Source organism: Anser cygnoides, chromosome 5 (genome assembly GCF_040182565.1).
Source record: "Anser cygnoides isolate HZ-2024a breed goose chromosome 5, Taihu_goose_T2T_genome, whole genome shotgun sequence".
NCBI classification, from domain to species: Eukaryota; Metazoa; Chordata; class Aves; order Anseriformes; family Anatidae; genus Anser; species Anser cygnoides.
In genome coordinates, this window is record NC_089877.1 from 56341506 (window position 1) to 56366830 (window position 25325).

The 25325-nt window shown below is 39.3% G+C and overlaps 2 protein-coding genes across 4 annotated transcripts; one reads left to right on the forward strand and one right to left on the reverse strand.

Annotated features, from left to right (window-relative positions):
* Positions 1-1907: 1907 nt before the first annotated feature.
* On the reverse strand, positions 1908-7012 carry BAG5 (BAG cochaperone 5). 3 transcript variants are annotated; one of them, XM_048069823.2, is made up of 2 exons: positions 6878-7012; positions 1908-6555 (listed from the first exon to the last, which is right to left on the reverse strand). In XM_048069823.2, exon 2 carries the CDS (start codon positions 6525-6527, stop codon positions 5175-5177), a length of 1353 nt encoding a protein of 450 aa, XP_047925780.2. In that variant the 5' UTR covers positions 6528-6555; positions 6878-7012; the 3' UTR covers positions 1908-5174. The 3 variants fall into 3 exon arrangements, with proteins under 3 accessions (XP_047925780.2, XP_047925782.2, XP_047925781.2); XM_048069825.2 differs by lacking the exon at positions 6878-7012 and adding an exon at positions 6690-6836; XM_048069824.2 differs by lacking the exon at positions 6878-7012 and adding an exon at positions 6638-6818.
* On the forward strand, positions 6838-24733 carry COA8 (cytochrome c oxidase assembly factor 8). The gene is made up of 5 exons (XM_013198236.3): positions 6838-7129; positions 7813-8010; positions 9131-9194; positions 11169-11259; positions 13953-24733. Exons 1-5 carry the CDS (start codon positions 7034-7036, stop codon positions 14056-14058), a joined length of 555 nt encoding a protein of 184 aa, XP_013053690.3. The 5' UTR covers positions 6838-7033; the 3' UTR covers positions 14059-24733.
* The last annotated feature ends 592 nt before the right edge of the window (positions 24734-25325 follow it).

Here is a 25325-nt window from a genome sequence, read left to right on the forward strand (position 1 = left end):
CTGCATCACTGTGCTTCTCTCCCTCGTGAGATGCTTTTGATTACCTTCCTGAAATACAGGTTTCACAAGGAACTCTGGCACAGAAGTTTGTCTGGCAAAACTAATTGAGGTGAAACCATCCAATTAAGAAACACACTGCACTTTTCCATTTCTAATGGGAAAACCTGCTATGATTTATGTCCTGTAGGAAGGGTTTACAGACTTAGAAAGAATCCTCCTTATATTGGGGCTGACAACTCATGTATTCATCCATATTTGGCAGTCCCCAGAACCAAATGCTGGCAGAGAGAAAGGATAAGCATTGTTCAAAGCCTTTGACAAAAGAGTTCATCTTCCTCAGCTTCTTCAGCTAATGACCAGCTTTCAACTTACGCGTGCATGCCTACTAATATAACCGAAAGCATTACGTTTACTATCGTTTCATGTAGCAAAAGAGAATGACATCCACACCACCCAACATGTAGTACATGTCCTGCTGTGGCCCACATTGATCTAAAGCAAAAGCCTGACAGTTCCTCGGGACTATTCTGCTGAGAAGGAGAATCCACCTTCACAATGAAAGTTCATAAGCAACAGGAGGACACACACAGAACTCATTCAAAACATAAGCTCTGAACATTTGAATGTGTCTCTGCTAGCAGGTTCCTCTAGCAGGAAAAGCTTTCCCAAATCCTGATGCTTAAATGTCTCCTGCTGGCAACCAGCTTAAACCCCCAGGCCTTCTATTTGTGAGTTCACTACCAGAGTACTTCTTCAAGTTCTTAACTGAGAATTTTCCAAAGGAGAGGATACGCCTATATGGAAATAAAATACAGAGATGCCACCGTTTTTCCAGCTAAACCATTTCAGGTACCTAAATCTGCCTGTATAAAACACACAAAGAATTCTCAGCAAGGCAAATTCACTCCTTTCAAAAGTAAAGAGCTGATCGAGACAAACAGGTCAGCTGAGCAACACCTAGGGCCATTGCCCAAATGATTTACTAGTCTCTGAAGAATGTATTTCTTTCAAACAAGCTATATTGTTAAAAGGGAGAGAAAGAAGATAGATTGAATTTGTTACATACAGGCACGTTCTATCTTTATAAACCTTATTCTTATCTGATGTTTTATGGTTAAGAACTTCAGATTGCAGATAGTACTTCTACATGACCACTTATGGCTTTTATTACATGAACCGTTACCGTGCAACACGAAAGAGCGTTTGAAAGTAACTGATTTGTTTTCCATACATGATTCACTTCTATTGCCCTCACCATATTCCATTACTAAGGCAGCACATTCTTACTTGTATGTAGGAGTTGACAGTGCCACTTTCTCTCCTTCTTTCCCCTGCAGAGATTTAACTATGCAGGTTGATCTAATGGCTTACTGCTATTCAAACACTTAACATTTGTTCCCTAACCTGTGGCTGTGTGACCCACCCATTCAATTTACAGTAGCTCTGGCCCACATTCAGGCTTTTCTACAAACAATTGTAGATTTGTCAATTTGTCAAATTGTCAATTTGATTCACAAAAGCCATAGAAAGCTGTATTCTCCCTTCCCCATTTTTGCATTTTTTTCCTTCTGTTTTATTGCATTAAATCAGCCCATTGGAGTTGGCCAAGCAGCAGGAACAGCACACAGGCAGCAGCTTTCTGAGCAGAAATAGAACTACTGATTTCCAGCAGCAGTGAGCTGATAACTTGGCTTACTGCATCTTAAGAAAACATACTGAGCCATCAGAACAATCATGTGAACATGCCTCATCTATACAGCTCAGAATCAGATTAGTTTAACTTCTGAAGCCCAGAAGTGTGCAAAGCTATCACTGAAGAAAGCAAGCAAGCACCGACTGGTGTAATTATTGTAATACAGGGCTGAATGCATGGAACACCAAAAGACACCAGGTTTAGCAAGTAGAGGTAGGAGTGGTTTCCACACAAATCACTTTATTTTCCTAAATACAGCAATGAAGAAGCAAACTCTTAAAGGAGGAAAAGAGAGTTTTATGTCTATATATTTAATTAAAATACTTTTTCTAAGACAAAAATCATTTACATTCTGATAACTCACATTCAGAAATAAATAAAGGCAGCAGGGCATAACATTCAAATGAATACCTAGTAAAAGGTAGTAACATATTTTTATTAATAATAAGGAATACAACACTGCAATATTTAATCTTGAGTTTGTATATACAAATGCCATATCCTACACAGCAATAAATCAAGACATATACACCATAGGAGCATGTACAATAATTTCTATTAAGTTGAAAAAGTAGGAACCATATGTAATGAAAGTCTCCAAACTGGTAACACAGAAAAACTCCTTTGAGAGATAAACAACAAAAATAAACATCAAAATAACAACAAAAAATCTATTAACAAATAGGAATCATGATGTATGATTACCTCCCCGAAATATCCAATCATTTATTTTGCTCTAAGATAGATTACACAGCACACAGAAAAGTTATTATATTTCAGTACAGTACTAAAACGCAAGCTTTTGCAATTTGGTCCATTTACATTTTGCTGATTATTTTAGCCTACCATATTGAAAGGAAAAGTCGTGTGTTCCTCAGTCTTTGGATATAAGAAACAGTGTAACTACATTCTTTAGCACAAAAGCAAGATTTTGAGAAATGTCTGCCTTATTTTTTTTTTTTTGGTTAAGCACATTTAGTTTTCATTCGCGCAAAAACTGTGAATTAATCCCATTCCAAATGAGGATTTTACCATAAAATTTAAGTAGTCAATTGATTAGATTACAGAACGATGGAAAAAAACTTCTTCCACACAATATCTTGCTACTGAATTCTACTCAGTTTATCAAAATTACACTAACCTTAAACATTTGCCTTTTCAGAGATGCAGGCTTAACTTTCTATTCAGAAAAGCTAAAAGACAAGCAAATTTAAAATAGAACACATCTGAAAACTATACTTACTCACTTTTACATAACTTCAAACATTTATAAAGCTACATGTAACCTCCAAAGAACACAGACACTAAACTGTCAAACAACCTACAGGTAACCACCGCAGACCTGACGGCAGTACAAAAGAAAAATGAGTAACATCATCGCACTTTCAAATTCTTATATTTCCTAAAATCTTAAGTATAATTTAGAAGTCGCAGCTCAAACATGTAGAAATCTTGAAATGAGTAAAATAATTCAGTTTTAAAATATTATTACTCTGTGTTAGCCATATAATATATAAATACAGATTGGAATTTTACCTAGGGGAAATGGTTTTTTGAGGTAAGGACAGATAAATTCAACAGGTTTATATCTCTGAAGAAGCAGGGAGAATCCTCCAGCAAACGTTCTGGCATTGTCAAACTGTGCCTTAGGTACTGTACTTAATTGAAAAAATAGATTGTTTTTGGCAAGTAAATTGCAAATAAATCACGTGTACAATCAGAAACAAAATACATTCACTATCTGAAGTTACACAGCCTTTCATCAACAACTGAAAGCACATTACAGAGTACGCACATTCTCTTCTTTTAGTAATAGGCACAGAAGTCCCCAGTCTAGGTATTTATTTTTAAATAAATAAATTCATTTTTAAACATAATCTATTTCTCCCATATCTGATACTTATCCTCAGGACTTTATAGAACTATTCTCACATATTGTACTACATTAATTTCAGATATAGTAGAATTATACAATAAATCCAGTTTGTAAAGATTACAAATGCATCAAGCTGCCAGTAAGCAGCTTCTGTATCTACATATGATGGTGCAAGTTAGTGGTGTCATAAAGGCACTTGTCTCTCACAGATAGTATTGTCTTTTTAATCAGTTAAAAATATATCTAAAAATATTTTTAAAGTTTAACATCCGAAATGGTTTTTACTCCTTAAAGTGGTGCAAATTGTCACTTACAGAACAACAATTCATTAATTCAACATGAAAGAGCGAAGTGCAAAGTTTTCGTAATTAAATATATCTCTACATATCAATTCAATTTAATGCCATGCTCTAAAAAAATGCCAAAAAACATGCCATAGTAGAAATGTGATTGGTGCTAGCAGCCACAAAAAAAGGTAGGTACATAAAATAGTACAATCAAGCTTATTTATGAAGTTACTAAATCAATTAAGCAGTGAGTTGCAAGGAGAGACATATGCCACAAGTCTTTTCCAAGACATGCCTGAAGCCACACCTGAGCAGTATGAAATACATAGCACACATTTACATCATTAGGGACAAGTTTAGAGCTAGCTACCTAATTTTATAAAAATAATTCCAAAACGTTCATTCATTTCAAAGTGAATTCTGTTTTCATCAAATGTGAAAAGTCAAAAACAGATAAAATAGCAGAATTTAAAAAGACACAGAAGTAGCCAATAAGTAAAGTTCAGTGCAGTTTTCAGGTGCTTATGGATGGCAGTGTAAAATCCTCAAAAGCCAATTTATCTGGTCAGTACATATCCATAGACTTTCCTCTCCAAGACTCAGTAGTTTAAAGCAAAAATATGAAAGAGGTTGCACCAGCAGAATACATGTTTTTGTAAATCATCGGTCTCAGGTCTTACAAAAAAATAGGCCTAATTGGCTTTGCCTGTGTAAATGCTAATTTGAAGTTGGCATTATAGTTCTGTTAAGTAGGAAATCTAAAGAAATCTAAACAACCAGAAAGGTGTGATGGGTGGAATACATCAAGCACAAACCAAAAGCCAACAGGTTCTTTGGCATTTAATACTTTCCATCATAACAGCACATTAAGAGTATCCAGACTACTATGAAGTTGCTGGAGGGAGCTTCAGGCTTGAATACTAATTTTCGTGTCCGGTCTTTTTTTAATAGTTCTGCCAGTACTGCACCATAAGTTTTCTGTATCTTTGACAAATCTGCATTCTCTGAACATTGCACAAGGTTATTAAAACAAAAACAGAAAAAAAATAAGCCATGTGATCAACTATTAAGCTGCTCCTTCAGAGAACCACATTTCTTTGCTTATAGCAGTGACCAGAATTGGTGGTGTACTGACAGTTGCCATGGCAAATGGGTGACTGCGTGGGAGAGCACACATATAGCCAAGTCAACATTTTATGCAATCTCCGTGATTTAAGCAAGCATACAATGCACAGCTTTTATTATGTGCTGCCAATTAAACTATCAGTCTATATAAAGTGCCAAAGGAAAAAAAATGTTATGTTAGATCATGGCTGTTTCAATATTCCCACTCATCCGTTTTCATGTCCAGGTAGTAAAGAATATTCTGTGCCAGCTTTACTGCTTGCTTCCTGGCAGCCTTACACCGCTCATCACCTTGCGGATCAACAGCATCAAGAGCAAGAAGTTGTTTTGTAAGGAGTTCTTCCAATCTCATGTAATTTTTATCTGTTCTGTTTCCATCAAATGAAATCACCTCCTGCTGAATTTGAGACAAGCTTCCAAGAACAGTCCAAACTGCTCTGTGAGACTGAGGTTCTGCAGCAGTTTGCTCTGGATACATTTGCCTTTTTCCAAGTGCTTCCTTTAAGTCAATGTACGTTATGAGAGCTTGCACTTCTATTACTGCTCTTCTCCGGGCTTCTCTAATACAAGGGTTTTTTCCTGGACTCACTTCATCTAACTGGGCAATTAATCCCTGCAGTTCTGCTTTGGATCCCAAATACAAATCAGAAGCGTTCTCTGTTTTTATAAGTAAAGAATTAACTTCCTTCATTTTCTTGCGGATCTCTTCTATTTTTAGAATGGACTGATTTTGTGCCAAATCGTAAGCATGTGTAGAATTTGCTTCTTCTTCCAAGTCCAGGTATTTTTGCAATTTATTGATCTCTTCCACTACTTCCTTTCTGTAATTTCTTATTTCCGTGCGACCACAGACATCTAAAGCATCCAAATCAGCAATAAGGCCTGTAAGCACACAGGATAAATGCCTGCAGGTATCATTACTACTCACTCCCATTAGAAGCGCAATAAGAGTTCCTCTTGCTTTGTTCACCTCACACATTACAGAGTTAATTTTGGAGACAGAAGGATGCGCATCATTAGAGAGTGGCAGGGAGAGCTGCTGCTTCACGCAGCTTTCTATAATCTCCTGAACGGCACATACTTTTGTCAGCGTGCGATATCTCGCTTTGCGTAAAGAAACTTTCCCTCCAGTTTTCACCTGGGTAAGCCTCAGTATGATGTCCTGAATGCCTTCTTCAAATTCATCGTTTATGCAGTTGCCTCCTTTGTAGAAAGGCGTAATCTCGCGCTCCACAAGTGACTGTGCCTCCTTGAATATCGCCTCTATCTCCAGTCTGCGCGGATGGTTTGCATTTTGCTCCAGCTCCTTCAGCAGCCTCTCTGTTTCCTGAGCAGCTCGCTTCCTGGCTTGCTGAATATCCCCTTTCCCTTCGGTGTCTACGGAATCGATTTCAAAAAGCTGTTTGGTGAGAGACCGCTCCAATTTCTTGTAATCCCGGTCGGTAGACAAACCGCTGAAGACAACCACCTGCTGTTCGATCTCTTTGACCTCCTTCTGGATTTCGTGCAACCGTTTGATGGCTGGGTGTTGGTTACCCATTTCCATTCTCTTCTCCCAGCCGCCGTCAGACGACCTGCAAGGACAGACCGAGACCCGCGATCAGCGGGGCGCCACGCCGCCTCACCCCGCCGCCCTTCACAACCCCCACCAAGCACCTGGGCGCTGCGGCCGCGTTAAAAACCCCTGTGCCAGCGGGGTTTAACCCACCCCGCCGAGCTTCCACCGCTCTTCCGCGCCGCCCGGCCCGGTGCTGAGGCCGCACCGCGGCCCTCCCGGCTCCTGCCCCGTTCCGCCTTCCCTTCCCCGCCTGCTCCGGAGCCGGGGAATGAGGAACCGAGCGCCGCAAAGCAGCGCTCCCCTCCCGGCCCAACCCGCCGCCTCCTCGCCCGCCTCACCCGCCCCGGCTGAGGCACCCGCGGCCCGGCGCGGCGCTGCGCCACGGCGCCGGCAGCGAGGGAGGAGGGCGGGCGGAGGGCCGAGGGCCGCGGCCCCTTCCCGCAGCGCCGCCCCCCGGCTTCAGGGCGGCCCTGCCCCTGCCTCTGCCCCTGGAGATGGCGGCCGCCAGGGCCGGGCGGGCGCTGAGGGCGGGGGGGAGCTGCTGCCGCTGCTCCTCCTCGGGCGGCGGCGCGGAGCGGCCGGGCGGAGCGGTAAATCCCCAGCCCTCAGCGGCCGGCTGAGGCTGCTGAGGGGCAGCGCTGTGGGGAAGGAGGGGAAGGGAAGGGCCGGGAGGAGCGAGCAGCGCAGGGCTTGCGCCGCCGAGCGGCTGGGGGGAGCCCGCGGCGGGGCTGGAGGGCGGCGGGCTCAGAGCCCTCGGTGCCCCCGGGGCGTCCGGGCGGTGCTTGTAAGCACCAAGCAGGTTGAGAGGTGATGGGGCAAAGGGGACAAAATGCTTCCCCGGCTGGAGCGGGGGGAGCCCGCTGCTCCGGAGCCGAGCCTGAAAAGCCGCGGGCAGGCACCGGGGGTGCCCGGGGAGGCCCTGCTGAGGGGGCCGGCACACGGACCGGTTCCTGCCAGCAAATGTCCTGGAGCATCTGTGGTACAAAACTGCTGGAAACTCCATAAAATCACGATTTATGGCTGTTGGGGAAAGAGTTGAAGGTATCCTCTCCGTGATAGATTTCTAAGTAAAGGTAAAATTTAAATATATCGCAATTTTCAGTCGAGGTAAACAAAGGCGTGTATCTTCTGAACGTGTTACAATGATGTGCTATAAGGCTGTATGGAGACTGTTGCATGGCCGTATGGAGTTTTAGAGCTTGCTTCAAGTCGTGATCTTCACGAAAACGATGCTGAACCGGTAACAATAACGATTCCCGCACGTGTTTTTAAGGGCCCGGCTTTCCGCCCGCCGGCACACTCCCGCCACGACTGGATCGGGCCCCCCGACAGGCTCTCAAACCTGCGGCCGGTGATCTTCCACGTGCCGCAGGACGAGTCCGCCCTGGAGCGGCGCCTGCGGGAGGCGAGGCAGGACACCCAGGCCTGGAACCAGCAGTTCTGGGCCCAGCAGAACGCCTCCTTCCAGCAGGTGAGCGGGGCCGCTGGGCGGCGCTGGGAGGCTTCGCGGTTGGGTGCTGGCGGCCCACAGCCGTCATCCCTGGCTTTAGAAGGGTTTGGATGGCTGCGCAGGAGATAACCTTCAGCTGTGCCTCCTGCACTGCGTGGCTGGCTCAAATAGTCACCAAAAACCTGTGATTTTGGTTTTTTAAACTAGTATTCAGTTCTGCCTACAATTACTTACTAGCTTTAACTGATACTATTTTTTTTTTAAGATGTGCAGTGTCTACCCAGAAATTACGTTTTGTCATTGTTTGCAATATTAACTTCTAAGTCTCTTACGAAACTACAGATCCTACGTATTCAATTGCTGTCTAGTGATATTTGCCATATGTTTTTCTTATCTTGCACTGAAAACATCAAGCTGTAGCCACCTTGCATGCGCAGACTATTTGTGACTGGAGCTGCTGTTGAAAATGACGCTGCAGATTTTCTTGCTCTGTTATGGGAGAGAAATTGGATGTAATCACTAAGGGTAAATGAAGGGCCATGCCCTGTTGCCTGGCTAAGCTAAAAGCAGGAACATGTTTAGCTGTGGTCTGCCTTTTTCTGATTGCCCTATTGGTTAGGAGACACAGAATTTTGTTGTGAGAAGAAAAATGATTCAGAATTCACTGTTATTTCTGATGGTCTTTGATCATCGTATCCTCCCAAAACTAGTGAAGATCTCGGGGGGGAGGAGGGGGGAATGAAGCTTTTAATTCCATAGAACTGCTTATTAATCTTTTAAAAATGATGTAAAGAGAATTAGTCTGTTTCCATGTAAGTAGCTTCAATTTCTAAGTCTGCATGTTTTTCTGTATGCAGAAATTCTCAGTTAAACTGTGGGGACTAGCTGGGTTGTATGTCTTTTGTAAACTTAAGGTTTGGATCTAGCCAAACAATACCAAAGCTCAGTTGTACCTTTATTCCAAAAATAAGTTGCATGTGTTTCAGCAGAGTGTTTGCACGAATCAATGGATGCATGCAGCTAGCAGGATCTAAGTGAATATCCAATGGTATTGGGCACTAAGCTGTTACGTGATTTAAAAACAATGGTTAACTTTAAGGTATGAGTACCTCAAATTCTAACGTGGAAAAACGTATTTTAGGAAAAAGAAGAATTTATTTATTCAAGACTGAAAGCCAAAGGTCTGGCAGTGAGAGATGAAACAGGTTAGTGAGACCTCCGTGTACAGTTTAGGATGCATTTTGAATTTTGTTTAACTCTCAATATTGTTAGTTTATGCTCTTTGTGTTCTGTCACAAGTAATTCTTCAGAGCAGGATTTGGAAGTGCTTTTTGGGAGCATGCATGTGGGGGGTGAGATTTTCTCTTGTACTGTTCATCTAATTCTTCCCTGCCCAGCATGAACGAACATGCTGAAATCTTAACCAAGTAATTTTAATAATTTTTCAGTATAAGGAGGAATGGGCTTTCATCTTTCACATCTCCTTAACCTGGTGAGCAAGCTGAGCTAAATATACAGAGTATTTGTCTCAAGTGCATGTTATGGTTCAGTAGATAAATTCATGCTCTTCATTCAGGTCCACAGTGTATTCAATTAATACAATATTTTTCCTTGAGGGGAGAGTAAGACAGCTACCAAGAAAACAACAGCTGTTCTCTGACCTTCTTTGCCTGATCACAGTTGCTGTAAAATACTTGCCTCACTAATTCCTGATGTGAAATAGGAAACAAGATGCTTTCATTATACAGTGAGCTGGCCATTGTAGTATTAGTTTGAACACTGTTTATAGAATAATGATTTATTTGACTTCAGTAAAGCATCTGCTCTGATGTTGTATATATCACAGACCATTATGTTTCTCTTCTGTTTGTCCCAGTGATCAGCGTGTGGTTGAAAAACAAATTAACTCCAGTTGTTAAGAAAAAGCTTCTTTCACATTGCTGTTTTGTTCTTTACTTTTTCTTTAATTTCTAGAATTAAAAAAAAAAAAAGCTTGTACATCACTTACAAATAAAATTATTGGCTGCACATGTTGGATAGCTTTTTGTTCTACAGTACAGCTGTGTATGTGTGCATGTGCGTATATAGAAATAACAGTAAAAACTATACACGTGTATAGTTGGAACAAAAGTTATTTCTTCTATATGAGAGAATCTTATTTTTGTTTTGCTGCTACCATTATGAAGAAACAAATTAACTATGGCTGTTAAGCAGGCAGCCTTCAAATATTACAATGATGAATTTATCCCATAGTATGTTAATCCACTGTATATCTTTAAATATTGACAAATGGTACTGATCAATAATACACATTTCTATGGTCAGTCTCGGGTGCTTTAAAATGTATTTTGGAACAGTAACAAGTAGAATCTTACAATTTTTTCTCTCATCACGTCCATGTTCCCTGGGACATTCAAAGCTGACCACCAAACACTGAAAGTGCCAGAAAGTTTGTACAGGAATTAGAATTAAGAATATTCACTGGTTCTGTGGATGCTATTCTGTGGAATAGCCACGGACGTGCATTTCACGTACTGTGGAGAGAACACATCTCCTCTTATTTTCTACTCTATGTGAATGGCATGTTCCAAGTCAGACACATCCTCTCGTACTTCATAAAAGAATTGTCTACCGTATTGTTAATAAATGTGACCTCTCAGAACACATGCTCTTTGGTATAAGTTACTTTAAATTTACCAACAGTAACAGAAAAAAATTGTACCTTTTGAAAATATCTTGACAGGCATGAATAGTGTTTTTTCTGTACTTACGGACTTACTTTAGACATGGAAACATAAGTTACTAAGTGCTCTTACTGGTGCTATTTAGACTTTGGACCTGTGAGAAATTAATGTTAATCGAGGGATAGATACTCCTAGATCAATTAACTTTTTTTGATAAGTTTCCTAAGTAATCTAAGACCTGTTAAACATCATCGCTTTCACAAGTAATAACGGCTGAAGAGTTATTGTGTCAGTTTCAAAATGATCAGTGGCTTTTAATCTGCTGTGTTCCCTTGATAAATTTTAAAGGGTTAGAAGATGAAAGCATATTAACGTATTCGAGGTTACACAAGAAGCCTGTAAAAGCAAGGAGTCAGACCTAGCTCTCCTGAATCTGAACCCAGTATTTTAATATGAAGAGCATCTTCACATTCTTACGCCAAAACTTATTTTCAGGTCAAAAAGCAACACTGAATGCAGAAGAAATGGCTGACTTTTACAAGGACTTTCTAAGTAAAAATTTTAGAAAGCATATGCGTTATAACAGGTATGTAGAAGGTATTTATGTTGACTGTAAGATCACAGAATCATAGAATGGTTTGGGTTGGAAGGGAGCTTAAAGATCATCTAGTTCCAACCGCCCTGCTATGGGCAGGGATACTTTCTGCTACAGCAAGTTTTAGTCTAGCTAAAAGGCATAGGATCAAACTTAAAAATTTATCATTCTTTACCATTATTGTAAAAAACGCAGGATATGTGAAACTCTCATTTTGATTTTTTTTAAATGCTATTATTAGCATTTGACAGAAGTTTGCATTATCATTTGAGTTCTTCCACTGTTTATTGTTGATTTTGTGGAGAATAGAGTCTGGTGGCATTCCTTCCTGAGACTGCAGAGAGACTATATCAGGCCCTCAATTTTTTCCCCTTATGGGATGGATGTTTTCGTGCTGCCAATTGAAACATAAATGTGTGAGTAAAACAATTGAAATTTCTGTATAACAGATTCTATTTAACTTCTAAACCAAGTAAGGATTTACTAATCTAGTAAATATCATTTGTCTCAAGGAAAAGTCATTTAGTAAGAGTAATACTTAGTATTCTTACTTTTTGTTTTTATTATTTTGCAAGTATATGGTCAAAATGAAATTGACTAGCTTTGTGTTTGGGAAGTTTTTTGTGTGGTGAAGCCTTAGTAAAATGATCCGCTGCACTCATCCTGAATAGGACTTTGGCTACGATTGGGTAAGCCCACATCCACCCAGTCTCCTCGCATCTGCTGCATTTTATGTGTCACTATTTGTACAACAACTTGATAAACTGGATTGGGGATCTGAAACAACTGAGAAATGACTTGCAAATTCATATTACCACCCTGCAAGTAGCTGTGCACGCTTGATGGAGGGCTAGATGTGAGGAAGCAGAAAGAGGATAGTACTTAATCCAGTTAGAGTAGCACTGCCCACTGTGCGTGAAAGCAGAATTTATTTTTTTTGCATTGGGTTGAAAGATGATTGGGCTCCAAGGTCCCGAGTGTTCTTGGGTTCCTGATAGTGTAACATCAATGAGAATTATACTGCAACTGTAATTGACCTACAATAAAATGTGATTTAGAGTTCTTTGTACATATTGTGCATATACTATAACATGCTATACTGTAAGAACAATTTGCAGTTTTACTGCAAGAAACAGACACCTCTTGCCTTGGGGATGAGGCAAAAAAAAAACAACTGAACAGCATGAAAATACAGAAAGGTTAAAAAAATAGATCATTTTTGATAAGAGGATTGCTGTTCAAATTGCCTATGTTATATTAGCTAATGATTGATCAAGCAAATAGTTTATCTTAGAATTGACCATTAGAGGCCATTTTTGTAGTCAGCTCAGGCTAGTGTCCCATCTTCTAGGTAATGAGAGTTTAGGCTTTGCTTCTAAATATTCCTTGGTTTTGCTTTGTTCTAAAATCAGCTGGCCAGCTGTGCTGTAGTTTCAAAGTGGAAATGCACAGCCGTGAAAGCAGTGGAGCTTAGAAGCATTCCGATTTTCAAGGGGTCACATTCATAAAGGTTTTTTAGTGCACTCAGCATAGCTCTTCCGCAGAGATGCCAGCTGGCCTGAAAACTAGCTGCTGAAATATTTAAACTTCTAAACTTTAGGTAGAATTGAGACAATGACTGTGCATAGACACCATGAATATAGCTCAGCGTACTGAGACTGGAAATAGTCTAGCTTAAAAAAAAAATCAAGAAGGGCATAGGAAATGAGACATGACAGGAGAAAAGAAACAGTTGCGGTGTTAGTGTGATATTTTGATTTAACATGACATTTTAGGGGGTAGCTCAGTGCTTCTTGTCAGCGTGATTTTGGCTGCTGTCCTTACTGAGAGGTTAATATCTCAGGTTTAAGTTAATCTGTACATGCAAGGTTTCTAACAGAGATCTGAAAGAAGACCTAAATTCCAGGTGTAATGTAATATTCCCTGCTACTTCTACAACAAGCATATTCAATTGCTTCTTGTGCAGAATTTTACCAAGCAGGGGAGGGATCCTTGATGGAAGCCTGAAGGAAATAATGAAATCAGTTTATAATAGGGGCAAGAATTTGAAGCAAATTCACAGAGATTAAAAAGGGGTATATTTTGGATTGATTCTACAAGTCATGCATGCAAGACTAACTTTGACAATACTAAAGGCATCATAGTTAAAAGATGCTGATTAAGAAACCAAATGTTTCTTGTATTGGGTTATATAACTAGACTTTGGAGTACGATTTTATTTTTTCTCCCTTCATAGATTACCAGTTATGCCCTTTTCAACACATGCATCTTCATATGTGCACAAATCTTACCTGTAGTACAGCACTGGCAGTACATAAGTTCTTACAGATAGCTTGATGACCTGCTTTACTTCTAAAACATGAAATTTGGCTCCACTTATTTTATCTTACGTGATTTCAAATGCAATTAGTCATAAAATTATCCATCTCCTAACTTTCTTTTTTACAGATAAACTTTGAATAGCTGTAGCCATATCTTCCATGCGCAATCTGTTCATAGATGGGGATAGTCACAGAGATATTTTCTTAGGTTATTTAGTTAGAAGTGTAACCACAAAGAATGGAAGGTGTAGGTCAACACTGAATTGTTATTTGTCAATGCCAAAGGGTATTTTAATATAATTGTGTACCTTTTTCCTGTTCTTGTTCTGTGTGTTGGTTGTTTTCCTGGCTTTGGAATCCAAGAGATTGGTATAAACGTAACTTTACGATCACATTCCTCATGGGACAAGTAGCACTGGTGAGAGCTCTGAGGTGGCTTCGCTGGAAAAAGAAAAATGTTGGAGATTAGTGATCTCAGCTCCATGAAGAATGCAACACTAGCTAGGCCTGCTATAAATGTGTTAATAGTGATGTTCAGAATCTGAATGTCTAATGTAGTAATTGCTTGCATCTGTTTCTTAGGCTATGTAAATAAAGTTTGCTATTGGTCTTACTTTATAATCGCTATTTAGACTTCTTTACTTTTTATTTCAAGAATATCTAAAAGTTCCCAACCAAAATAACCGAGAAAACTATCAAAAGCTTTCTTCATCTGTATTAAATGGAACAGATCACCTCTGTCACATTTTTATCGCAGAGGCATAGCTCATAAAACATGTTTCAGTATGCTGTGCCTGAACTTTGGTCAGAGAAAATCTTCACCAACTATATTAGCATATAACATAAAAATGCCTTATTTTGCAAGGGTTGTTTAGGGCAGTAGTTATCCACAGTAATACGACATGGTTGAAGGAAGAAGTATGACTTGTGAGTGTATACGCACTATTAATATAGAATAATCCTTTTTTTACAATGTGACTTTCTATTTTTAATGAAATTTTAAGATAAAATTTCATATAAATGACTAAAGCAATAGATGGGGTCTTCTTAGATAATTTTTTTTTTCATTTGAGGGAATGTATTCCCTTGGACAAGAGTTCCTCTAACCTTTGGTTGTTGAAGGTTCTAGCTGCTGAGCATTAAAACAGATGTATTGCCGGATATGTAATCTTGGTAAAAAATGAAACTGGTTCTTAGCTGTATGAGGAGAACAACGTGATATTCTCACCAGTTTCTTAAGGCACTCGAAAAAACTTGCTGGGGGGAGGTGGACGGTGTCTGGCCTCAAGGAATGTAATCTCAACTGGGAGGAAGCTGATATAAGCGAAGTCTTAAAATGTTATGCCATGTATCTGTAATTGAAAAGAAGTTCCATACTCTGAATGTTCTCGGTGTCTTATCATACAGTTCAATGGACTGATTGTTTTGATGCAGTACCTACTGAGAGGATCTTTTTATAAAAAGAATGTTGTCAAATGAAGCATGTTTCCCCAAAGCTATGCTGTAGGGAAGGTTCTGGTTTTGGAAATGTGAGTTCTGTAGCCATTGACCTGTTTTTCCTATCTAAACATAGCATGATTTATTCATAAGCTTTTTCAGCTTGAGCAAAAATTGGCTTGTTGGTACTAATGAACTAATGATTCCTCTGGAAAATTAAATATTAATGCTACCATAATGGATCACAGTGTTTCATACAATGATGATATCATTGGGGTTAAAATGGTCACTGAATTGTGGTTCTAATAGGTGTGTTATTAGTAAATTAACATATCTATTAATAGTGTTTGAGGTGGAAAAACAGTGGTTCTAGGAGAATATTATTTGTGAATGCTATTTACTACATCAAAGGTAAAAGGTATATATTTATTAAAAAGATAGAAAATGATATGTTTATTTAGGGAAATATGGTTTTGAAATAGACTACTGTGGCTATGTAATGTAATTCTTCAGGGCTTTACATTAAATCACGTTATAGCATATGTGCTTTGACCACAATGTGAACGCACATTTTAATAAATAATTTCAATGTAAAATGTGGGAAAATGACTGGGTAATGTATGAAAGTATCTCCAAAAGGCAGAGACCAGAACCCCAGTGGCCTGGTGGCTGATAGCCATATGTTCCTATGGCCCATGCTTAAGGTCCCCAAGGTAGTTTCACATACTCTAAGTGGGTAGAGGTCAATCAAAAGAACCATTTCCATCTGAGCTGCTCACTTCTATTAACACAAACACTTCTGTGTGTGCCAGCTGAGCAAGATGAGGAAACTGACTCACTACTAGGACTAATCCAAGTAAAAAGTGGTAGATGTCAGTTGAATTAACATGCCTCAGCATGCAGATAGAAGACTTCCACTGGTGGCATAAGGGAGATGGGGCAGTTGAGATGGAAGGTTTGGATCGCACTTCAGTCAACTCACAGTAGTTGTGAAACTACTTCAAATCTTTACTCTGTTTCACTGGAGCTACTCCTTAGTATGCAACAGGGAACATTTTCAGTAACAAAAGCACAGTTACAAAACTGACTTCTGAATATGTACTCTTATGTCAGTCACCTGAAAACAAGGTGATCAGCATAAGACAGATCATATGGGGATTCTACTCTGAGATGCTTGTAGGTGAAGTTAATGCCTTTAAGGCATTTCCTTCATTAAGGTTCTGTGTGGCTTGCTGGGCTCCTTCATCTAAAGCCTACTGAAGGAGCAAGGCATGTGTTTATGAGGTAAGCGGTGAGCTCTGATACAGAATATCGAATAAAACCTCTGTGAAAAGATGCTATTAAAAATAATCCATCTGAAATTTTGAGTCTCATTACCAAAACCACATACGTTTACCAAGATAATTACACTTTCTGAAGTCAAAGGCCATATCACTTTTGCCAGTGTCGCATTAATTTTGATATTTTTTTCTTGACTCAGAACACTTGTAGTAATGTGAGCTGCTTTCACTTATTATTGATTATAAAACCTTTATACATCAAAGCAAGGAAGAGGAGCACCCATAGACTACTGAAAATAATTTTATGTATACAAAGGCCTGGTATGGTAACTGGAGCTACTGAAATAGATCAAAGAGTGCCTTTTCAATGCACGTTATCTGAGTATAGGAAAAATGCTGAGGAGTGTTCTCATGTTCTGGGTATTTAGCTAATCCTGTCAGAAGGAACAGCACTATTTCATATTTAGTAGTGTCAGCATGTGTCTTTTTAATCTGTCTCATCCATAAATGCATAATAAAGCAACAATGTTTTGGTAATATTCAAATAATTTTAGATAGTTTGTAATGACTTAGAGATGGTTGTGTTCTGGGAATCTTGGGGGGGGGGTTGTTAATTCTTTTGCTAAGAATTTCTCTACTGGAGCATTAATTTCAATAAAATATGAGAGGGGTAGGAAGAAGTGTCAAATGAGAATTGACAGGCAGACCGGCTAAAGGTTGGTTTGAAGTGATCCCAGTGCCCTGCAGGATCTGAACACCTTAACCTTTTTGAAATAAAACACATTTCTCAATTTTATTAGAGTTTTAAAAGTAATGGTAGAAACTACTGAGAATGCTTAACTGAAAATTCCTAGTGATAAAATTTAGTTCAAAAGTCCAATTTGTTACTTAGAAGCTGATGCTTTGTGGTCCCTTTTTAAGGGGGCTTTTCTGTTCGCAATTTTCAACTTCCACTATCACTAAGCAATATTAGTAACCTACATGGCAATCAGATTTAGCCAAATGAGAATTCAATCTACATCCTGCCCAGAGCCCGAGGGCCACACTTTTGCATAAAGACTGGGAGATTGAAGTATTTTCAGGAAATAATAATGTATGTCTGGACCTCTAATATACACAAATAACATGTTTATATTAAAAACTGTATCCCCTGATTGTTGTAATCTGATTCATAGAACAATAAACCCATAAATAAATACTCAGGTTCATTACTCAGAAAATAACAAATGCAATTTGCTTTATTTCTTATGAGTTTATTTCTTAAATGGTTATTTCTTAAGTACTTGGAATGTAATCATCTTGAAATGCATACTCATCGATAGTCATTACTGTAGAAATTACTTCTTTGTACCCGGACTTTGCATTCATTAATGGATTAAGATTTACCCAAGTATTCTGAGATTTAGTTGACTGACGTATTCAAATAGCAGATGCTGTGGAAGTGCAAAAGCAGTACTTTTGGCTAGAAATAGCAAAGATAAAAGATTACATGATTTCTTTTAATGCGTGATCTTATTCAAGAGAAATATTTTACAGTACTACCCACTGTCTACATCAGAGTTTTAGAAGCCACGTAAATGCTCTAAAGACAACATCTTTGTTTCTTATGGCAGCCTGTGTTGTCTTACTGGTACAAATGAAATACACACTGAATCTAGTTCCTTACATTTTGAAGGGGGAAGCACCGTGATTTTTTGTTCTGGTGTACTCAGGTTCTCATCCTTAGGGCTGGCTCAGGTGTGTTCTCAGCAGAGCTTGGAAGGGCAGGAGACAGCAAGAATGGCTGTGTGCATCGCTTGGCTGCTGGGACTGCCAGGAGGCAATTAGCACTTAGCATAAACGGGAGGAGCCCTGAAGCTACTTTGATGGACCATGACTGGCAAGAGTTTCCAACAGCCCCCATGCCTGTCAAAAATTACTGTCATTCAGCAATGGTCTGTTCACACCACCGCCTCCAAAGGATCCACTGATATGATTCAGCGGCAAAATTGGCTGTGATAACTTTCATCAGCTGAGCCAAAACACATCAACGGGCAAAATGCAAGTTTCAGAAACATGAGAAATTCAGGTCACTATTCATATCTCATTATTAAAGAACTTCTTGTTGACAAATTTTAGCTCCGACTTCATAACAAATCCCTGCCAGGAAAAATTTTCATATGATGATTGATCTGATGATTGATTGGCTGTTTTTAAAGGGATCCAGAAAAGTTTCAGATTTTAATGTCTAGAATTATTTGAGTAAATAGAGGTCTAGATTTATTTGTTTGTTTATTTATTTATTTATTGAGCAGGGGGATCTGTTCTACAAAACAGATTCTGTAGTCAAGGCTGTATTAGAGGGCAAAATCCACGAATTGCAAATTTCAAAAGGGATTAATTGACTGCCTTGATTGCTTTCCAATTGATTTCATTATTCTGGAGTGTCATATAGAAAATAGGTGGTATGACATGCATAAATATTCTGTAAAAAGCCACAGCAAAGCAGTCCTGACTCTAGTAGCTGTAGGAACTATAAATATTTAGGTAGAAAGCTCTTACTTGACCAAAATTGTGAGACTGAAAGACAAAATGGAAACTAAGTTCCAATGAATATGTAAGAAAATGTCTTCTGAATGTCTCTTATATTTACCAAAATATTTCATTTTTAATCTCATGTTTGGAAAACCTCCAGTTTCCTCAGGCCTTGTGAAAATTTTTTACCGTGAAAAACAGACCAAAATACTAAGCTGACTATGATGTGAGTAAATAGCCACAGGTGCTAATTTGTGTTAAAGGAAAATTCGGCTCACTTCAAAGAAAAAATCAACTCTGCCATAGGACATTACAGAGCAATTTTAATTGGGAAGAGATAGTAAAAATTAATTCATTTGCTATGCTCCTCTGCTGCTGCTTCTCCAGTGCTCCTATCCAGTGGTCGTAGAGCTGAGTCAAATAGGCTGATGCTGGGAGAATGTGGCTGAAGAGTAGCCCTTGGACAGGGCATTTTTCCATCTTAGGAAGATTTTTCTCAGGCTTTTGAATCACAAGGTTCACGCTGGTACTTTAAAAGCAGCAAAGAAGCTTATTACTTAGTGTCTTGAGTCTGTAATTCATAGGTATTATCTAACTGCCACTTAGATCCCAGTGTTCAATTTCGTCTGTAATTAACAATGTCATTTCAACTTTTAGTTCTTTTATGAATTTATATGTAAATTAGAAAAGCAATCTCGCTTATTTACAGTATGAACTTTGTTATAAGGTACTACCCGGTAGACTTCAGAAGCAAAAATTCAAAGGGAAAGAAGGTAAATCAAATTAATGGGAATGCCAGTAACACAGCATTCCAGCCTCCTTTGGCTGTAAAATGGGTGGGATGGGAAACAACAAATGTGTGAACCGTCCTTTAAAGATATTTAGAGCACTTTCTGCACTGATGCATTATAAACCTGGCAGTAACATTTTTTATGGTTATGTAGTTAATTATAAGGATTTGGGGCATGGTAAATTGCTGCTCACAATGGAACCGTTTATTGGGTAAATTTCTGGTCAGTGTTGTACACTGATGAAGGAAGATGGTATTATTCATCGGTCTCTTCTGTATGAGTCACCGGAGTTTTCAAGCATCTGGTCATGGTGTACTTTGTGGCCCTTCAGCGTGTAATAGCAAGCATAACACTGTGTAGGCAATACATTTCCCTTCCATGGCTAGTTTATATTGTATCAGTTGTTCCCAGCTTTCTCCTAGTGATTATTGAGGCATGTTTCAGTTCCTATTTACAGTCATATTATTTTCAATAACTAGGGTTTGATAAACTATGTAAAACTGCACTCATCATGGAAGCAATTCCAGTGCTTTTCAGACTTCCATTAAAATATAACTAATATTTTAAATATTAAGGAATAATTTGATGTTAGCATAGCCAGATTCAAAAACACTGCAGATGGCTTGCTCCAATAATTCCCCCCAACTTCCCCAGGAGACTTGTTAATTGATGTGACTGAGTGAACTGATCCGTGTAACCAAAGCACTTCTAACAGCCCATGTATTTTAGGTGATGCTCAGGTTTTAGAAGACCCTGGTGGCTTTTTTTTTTTTTTTCCTCAAAAAAATTACTAAAAGCTCTGCTTTCTCTGAAATAAATTATGCCCAGCTGGCCACCAAAGTCAAAGCTCAAGGAGTCCTGCTTTAAATTCCTATTTTTAATTATTTGCCCTCTGAAGCAAAATTGTAGCCTCAGAGTATCAGTGAGGGCCTACGTGCTGATGAGGTAACTGCGTTTTCCTTAGCCAGTTTCTGCATAGATTACAGCTCACCTAAATTGAGCGTGGCCTTTCTGGCACAAGGAAAACTTTCAGAATATGATCTAATGCAGCAGCGTCTGCCAAACTTGATAAATGAATAACATCCCTTCACCGGCTCTTCTGTAATGTTCTCTTGAACATCAGTACACAGATGTAGGAGGAATCCCTCTCTTCTGTCTCTTCAGAGAAAGAAAGAAACAGGTACAAGGCTGGTTTCTAAGGCCTGCAGGAGTGACTTAAGCAATCATTTCACCAATGTCTTAAGTCCTAAGACTTGACAAGAGTGATATACGTGCCTTCTATATCATTGTAAAGATACAGAAGAAATGAAATGTGTCTGTGGCATGTCTTTGAACTTAATACATTTCAGTGGATTTCTCTACTGTCCAGCATGAAAATGTTAAAGCAGATTAAGTTTAAAGAAAAAAAAAAGATAAAAATATGATTTACATCTGAAACTGAAGCAAAAACTCTTCACATTACGTACTTGCTGTGGGAAGAGGGTGGCAGCAAGGAGAGTGAATTCATATCCAAACCCCTGGGAATAACACAATCATCTCTCCTTATCCTGCACCTGCTCTGTTTCCCAGCAGGGATATGATGGGGAACAAAATGCCTAGCACAGGCTGTTCTGTTTCCTATTGATTTCCAGAGTGACTCTGCCCTTCTCAGCCCCCCGTACTGTGTACTATCCATCTAGCCAAAGGCATATTCACAGAAGCCATTTTCTGTAGAGACATAATGGGTCATTGGCCCAGAAGCTACAGAAATAGTTGTCACACAGCAGAAACATTTCCATTTCCCTTGGGACAAACTTTGTTACGATAAATTCCCTGGTCCTGTGCAACTCAGAATGTCTTTGGTTTGAATACCCTCTTAACCAAAGCAAACTCCAAAAATGAAAAGTGAATGTAAAATGGGCTTACATTAAATACAAGAAATTGCAATCAACTTTGCCTGGATGCCAAATGGATTTGGTGCAATTCCATACAGGGAATATTAGTTAAGGAGGAGAGAGTAGCATTTAACAGAAGAATTGAAAGGTTGATAAGGGTTCCGCAATTACTGCAGCACGTGCAGAAAAGCAATACATCAAGTGAAAGGGAGATTAACAACAAATCAGACTTAGGAGCAAACATTTTCAATAGTGATCATGGCACAAAATTGTAGCATGTTACACTCATGAAAGATTAAACAAATAAGAGCAGAGAGGGGCAGCTGGAATAGTTAGGGAGATGTAAGAAGATCTCTTCTACAAGAGATAAAGGGTTCAGTTTGTTTAGCCAAGCAACTTGACGGTCAGGAAAGGAGAAAGGAGTGCAGAATCTCCTGGACAGGTGAGTGGAGGGAGGAACACGTGAAGGGTTTACCCTGGGAGAAATGTCATTTAATGAGGAATGATTTAAACATATAAAAGAGAGGTGTTACATTTGAGGTCTTCCTTAGAAATGCAAACACACAGAGGAATGGGGCTACAGAAAAAGTGATTTTCATAATGAAACTCTGGAGAATTTCGTGAGAAAAAGTACCTAAAACAAAGGCTCCTTTGCTATGCAAAAATCCCTACAACCACTACCAGTATTGTCAAGGTTAGAGTCTCAGCTAATCTAATTGCAGGTAATCTGTCAGCAAAGCCTGATGCATTAGCAAACCTCCATAAAGGAATGCTGACAAACCATACAGGTAACAAATGCCTGGTGTTGAAAGAAAGGGAGGGGAGAATGTAAGCAGGATTAAAGCAGGCACTTCGAAATAGATGGAGGTCATCCTCCTGTTTTCTGTTCGTAGCTAAGAAACACACAGTTTGAACACAGATTATTGAAGATTTTGTGTTTGGAAGAGTATTTTCATTGGGTTTGTAGAATAAATTTTTCCTACCAATATCAGGCCTTTTCCCAGCAGACAGATAAAGGAGCACTGTTGTATTGTGTTGCAATCTGAATGTCCTTACTCTAGTAGTGGCCAAGATTGTGATACTCCGCCAACACAGTGATGTTGATTTCCTCTGAAGGCTTTAACACAACTTCTCCAATGGTTCACTCACTGAGGTAAGTGAATAGAAAAAGAAATTAACTTCCTGTGACTCATACGAAGTGATTAATAACTCTTATAATCTTGAATGAGCAACTAAAACCCCAAGAGAGAATAAACTCAGTGAAAAGGAAGAGCATAGAGGAAAGAGAGGAGCATAAATGGAATGCTATCCTTTCTGTACAAGCACTAAAAGTCATGCGGAGCGAATATGGAGAAGTTGCTGGTAGTTAACTACCAGCTGACTACAGAACATGAAAGCAAATAAGGAAGATCATCATTTCGTCTTTCAATGAAATTAGAGGTGTGGCAGAAGCAAAGAAGGAACAACAGTTGCTGGCTGAGCAGAGTTGTATGTACAGGTGTGAGCAGTCCCTCATACAGGTGGGAACCTACTTACATGCAGGGAGTGAAGATGCAAATCTGAGTATCATCAGAAACTCCAATGCCAACCCTTAACCTGTTGGGTATTTTGATGCTTAAAAGTAGGATCTTGGGAAATAATGACAATGCCTGTAAATTCATATAGCATGGAGTGTTATAGTTTGTCAAAGGGTGTGATTCTCAACTGCTTGATCATTTATTACTTTGAAGATCACAGTAGAAGTTGGAATATATAACTGTGTTGCTGAAATTGTCTAATATTTTTCTTCATATTCATATATTAACATGCAAATTGTTTCTAGCATTCATCTGATTAACTGTATTAGCTGAGGTTTTTAATTTTTTTTAATAGTAAATGTTTTGAAGCTAATCGAATGGGCTTAAATCTTCATTATCTTTTGGGCTTTAACAATGCCACTGCCCAGTAATAGATATGAGATGAAAAGAATTCTGGATAGCAAAATGTTAATGTCTACAGTAAGCATCCTGCTCTCCTTAAAAAAGTAACAGAAATTTACTCATGAAATGGCCTGTTGGAGTTGAATTACACTGTCTGCTTTATTTTCTTCTTATTTCACTATGGATAAAGAATGGTGGGGAGAAGCATGCCCACTTTCATTTGTTACCACTTTCTAGAAATCTTTGTGACTCTGAAAAAGGAGAATTCACTTGTGTGGAAATGAAGCGTATTGACTTTGGAAACAAGATCATGATCAGTGTTTATTTTATGTAGTACTTCAATGCCATACCCAATAGTGGGTTTCCTATGGTATGATCGGGCACCTTGACTACGCCAATAAGTCTTTTACACCAGAGTGCCTAAACTCAGGAGGAAGGTCTTCACTCAGAGGGTGGTGAGGCACTGGAACAGTTGCCCAGAGAAGCTGTGGCTGCCCCATCCCTGGGGGCGTTCAAGGCCAGGCTGGATGGGGCTTTGAGCAACCTGGGCTGGTGGGAGGTGTCCCTGCCCATGGCAGGGGGCTGGAACTGGGTGATCTTTATGTTCCCTTTTAACCCAAACCATTCTATGATTCTAAGGATCTTTGAACTCCATGCGAACAAGGGAAATCTGCATGCAATAATTTGAAAATACGTACAAAGTAGCTAGGCTAAAATTGTGTCTGGGATGGAGTACTTTACACTTTTGAGTGCTGATTTTTGTTTTCTGTTTTCCATAAAGGGCATTTTTGTAGGAAATACAAACTAAAAGCATATGCAACCATCAAGCAATAGTGATGAAAAGCCAGATGGGTTGCTGAATCTGGCCTTTCAATATTATTGCCAGAATGCTTTTAAACAGCACTTTAGGAGCAATTGAAATTGTTCCAATGTAAAGCTTTATGGTAGCCCATATTTATAGAATGAACTTATGGATTTTCTAAGACTGCAGGCTTAGATTTTAAAAACTTCTGCCTCTTTTGGAGGAAAGAGCCTGTAACTCCAGAGGATATATGTTTTTTAATAACAATGGTTAAATAAAGAGGCATACATTTCTTAAACAAAGTGAACCCGAATTTCTTATAGAGGCTTGCTGTAATTGTGGATGTCAGTTAAATTAACTCTTAGTTTGCTGCATTTCTCACACTGTTGCACCTCAAAACGTAAGAGCTTTCTGCTGCATTAGGTGAACTGTTTGCTTTTTCCCCTCACAATGTGAAAACTAAACCCTCTTCTGGGAGAGGAGGGAAATGGGTATATTGAGAATAAAGAATTCAGCATTCTAAATAATATGTTTTGGGATTTTGGTGTAGTACCCACTCAGATGTCTGCAGAAAACCTGTGACCTTGTTGATGGTAGACAGGGAACATTCTACAGACAGCATGTCTAGGTCACTTCATCCTAAAAACAGGGCACATAGCATAACTAGTTACCTAAGAGAAGATGGAAATGTGGACAGCAAACAGCTTTACTGCTAGAGGAACAGGGATAATTCTTATGTAGATGGCACAGGAAAAACAAGATCCAATTGGAGAGGAACTTGTGATTTTCAGGTCAGGCAGGAGCCTGAGGGAGAAGCATGCTCCCCAAGTCTCTTTTGTGTCTGCTCTTCTCCTGTGTGCCATAAACAGAGGGAAGTGATACTGCACTTTGGTTGCATTGAACTAAGCAGCCTTCCTGCACAAGGGAGCTTATAGTGTGTACTACTTACGTGGGAAATTGCAAGCATGCATATACTTCATTAGGCAGCATATTATGAATCAGGGTCATAGCTGGAGTAGTTGCTTTGTTCAAGAGATACTCAGCTCCCTTGGGTAAGCAGCTAATTGCAGGAAACCTTTGAAAGCAAATGTGTGATAGGAAGAAAGCAATGAATATTGT

Excerpts from the sequence above, each read along its gene's own strand:
- BAG5 (XM_048069823.2), bottom strand. The coding sequence starts at position 6,527 with ATGGAAATGGGTAACCAACACCCAGCCATCAAACGGTTGCACGAAATC.
- COA8 (XM_013198236.3), top strand. The coding sequence starts at position 7,034 with ATGGCGGCCGCCAGGGCCGGGCGGGCGCTGAGGGCGGGGGGGAGCTGC. Across the intron at positions 9,195-11,168 it reads GGCAGTGAGAGATGAAACAG|GTCAAAAAGCAACACTGAAT; the intron begins GTTAGTGAGACC and ends ACTTATTTTCAG. Across the intron at positions 11,260-13,952 it reads AAGCATATGCGTTATAACAG|AGATTGGTATAAACGTAACT; the intron begins GTATGTAGAAGG and ends TTGGAATCCAAG.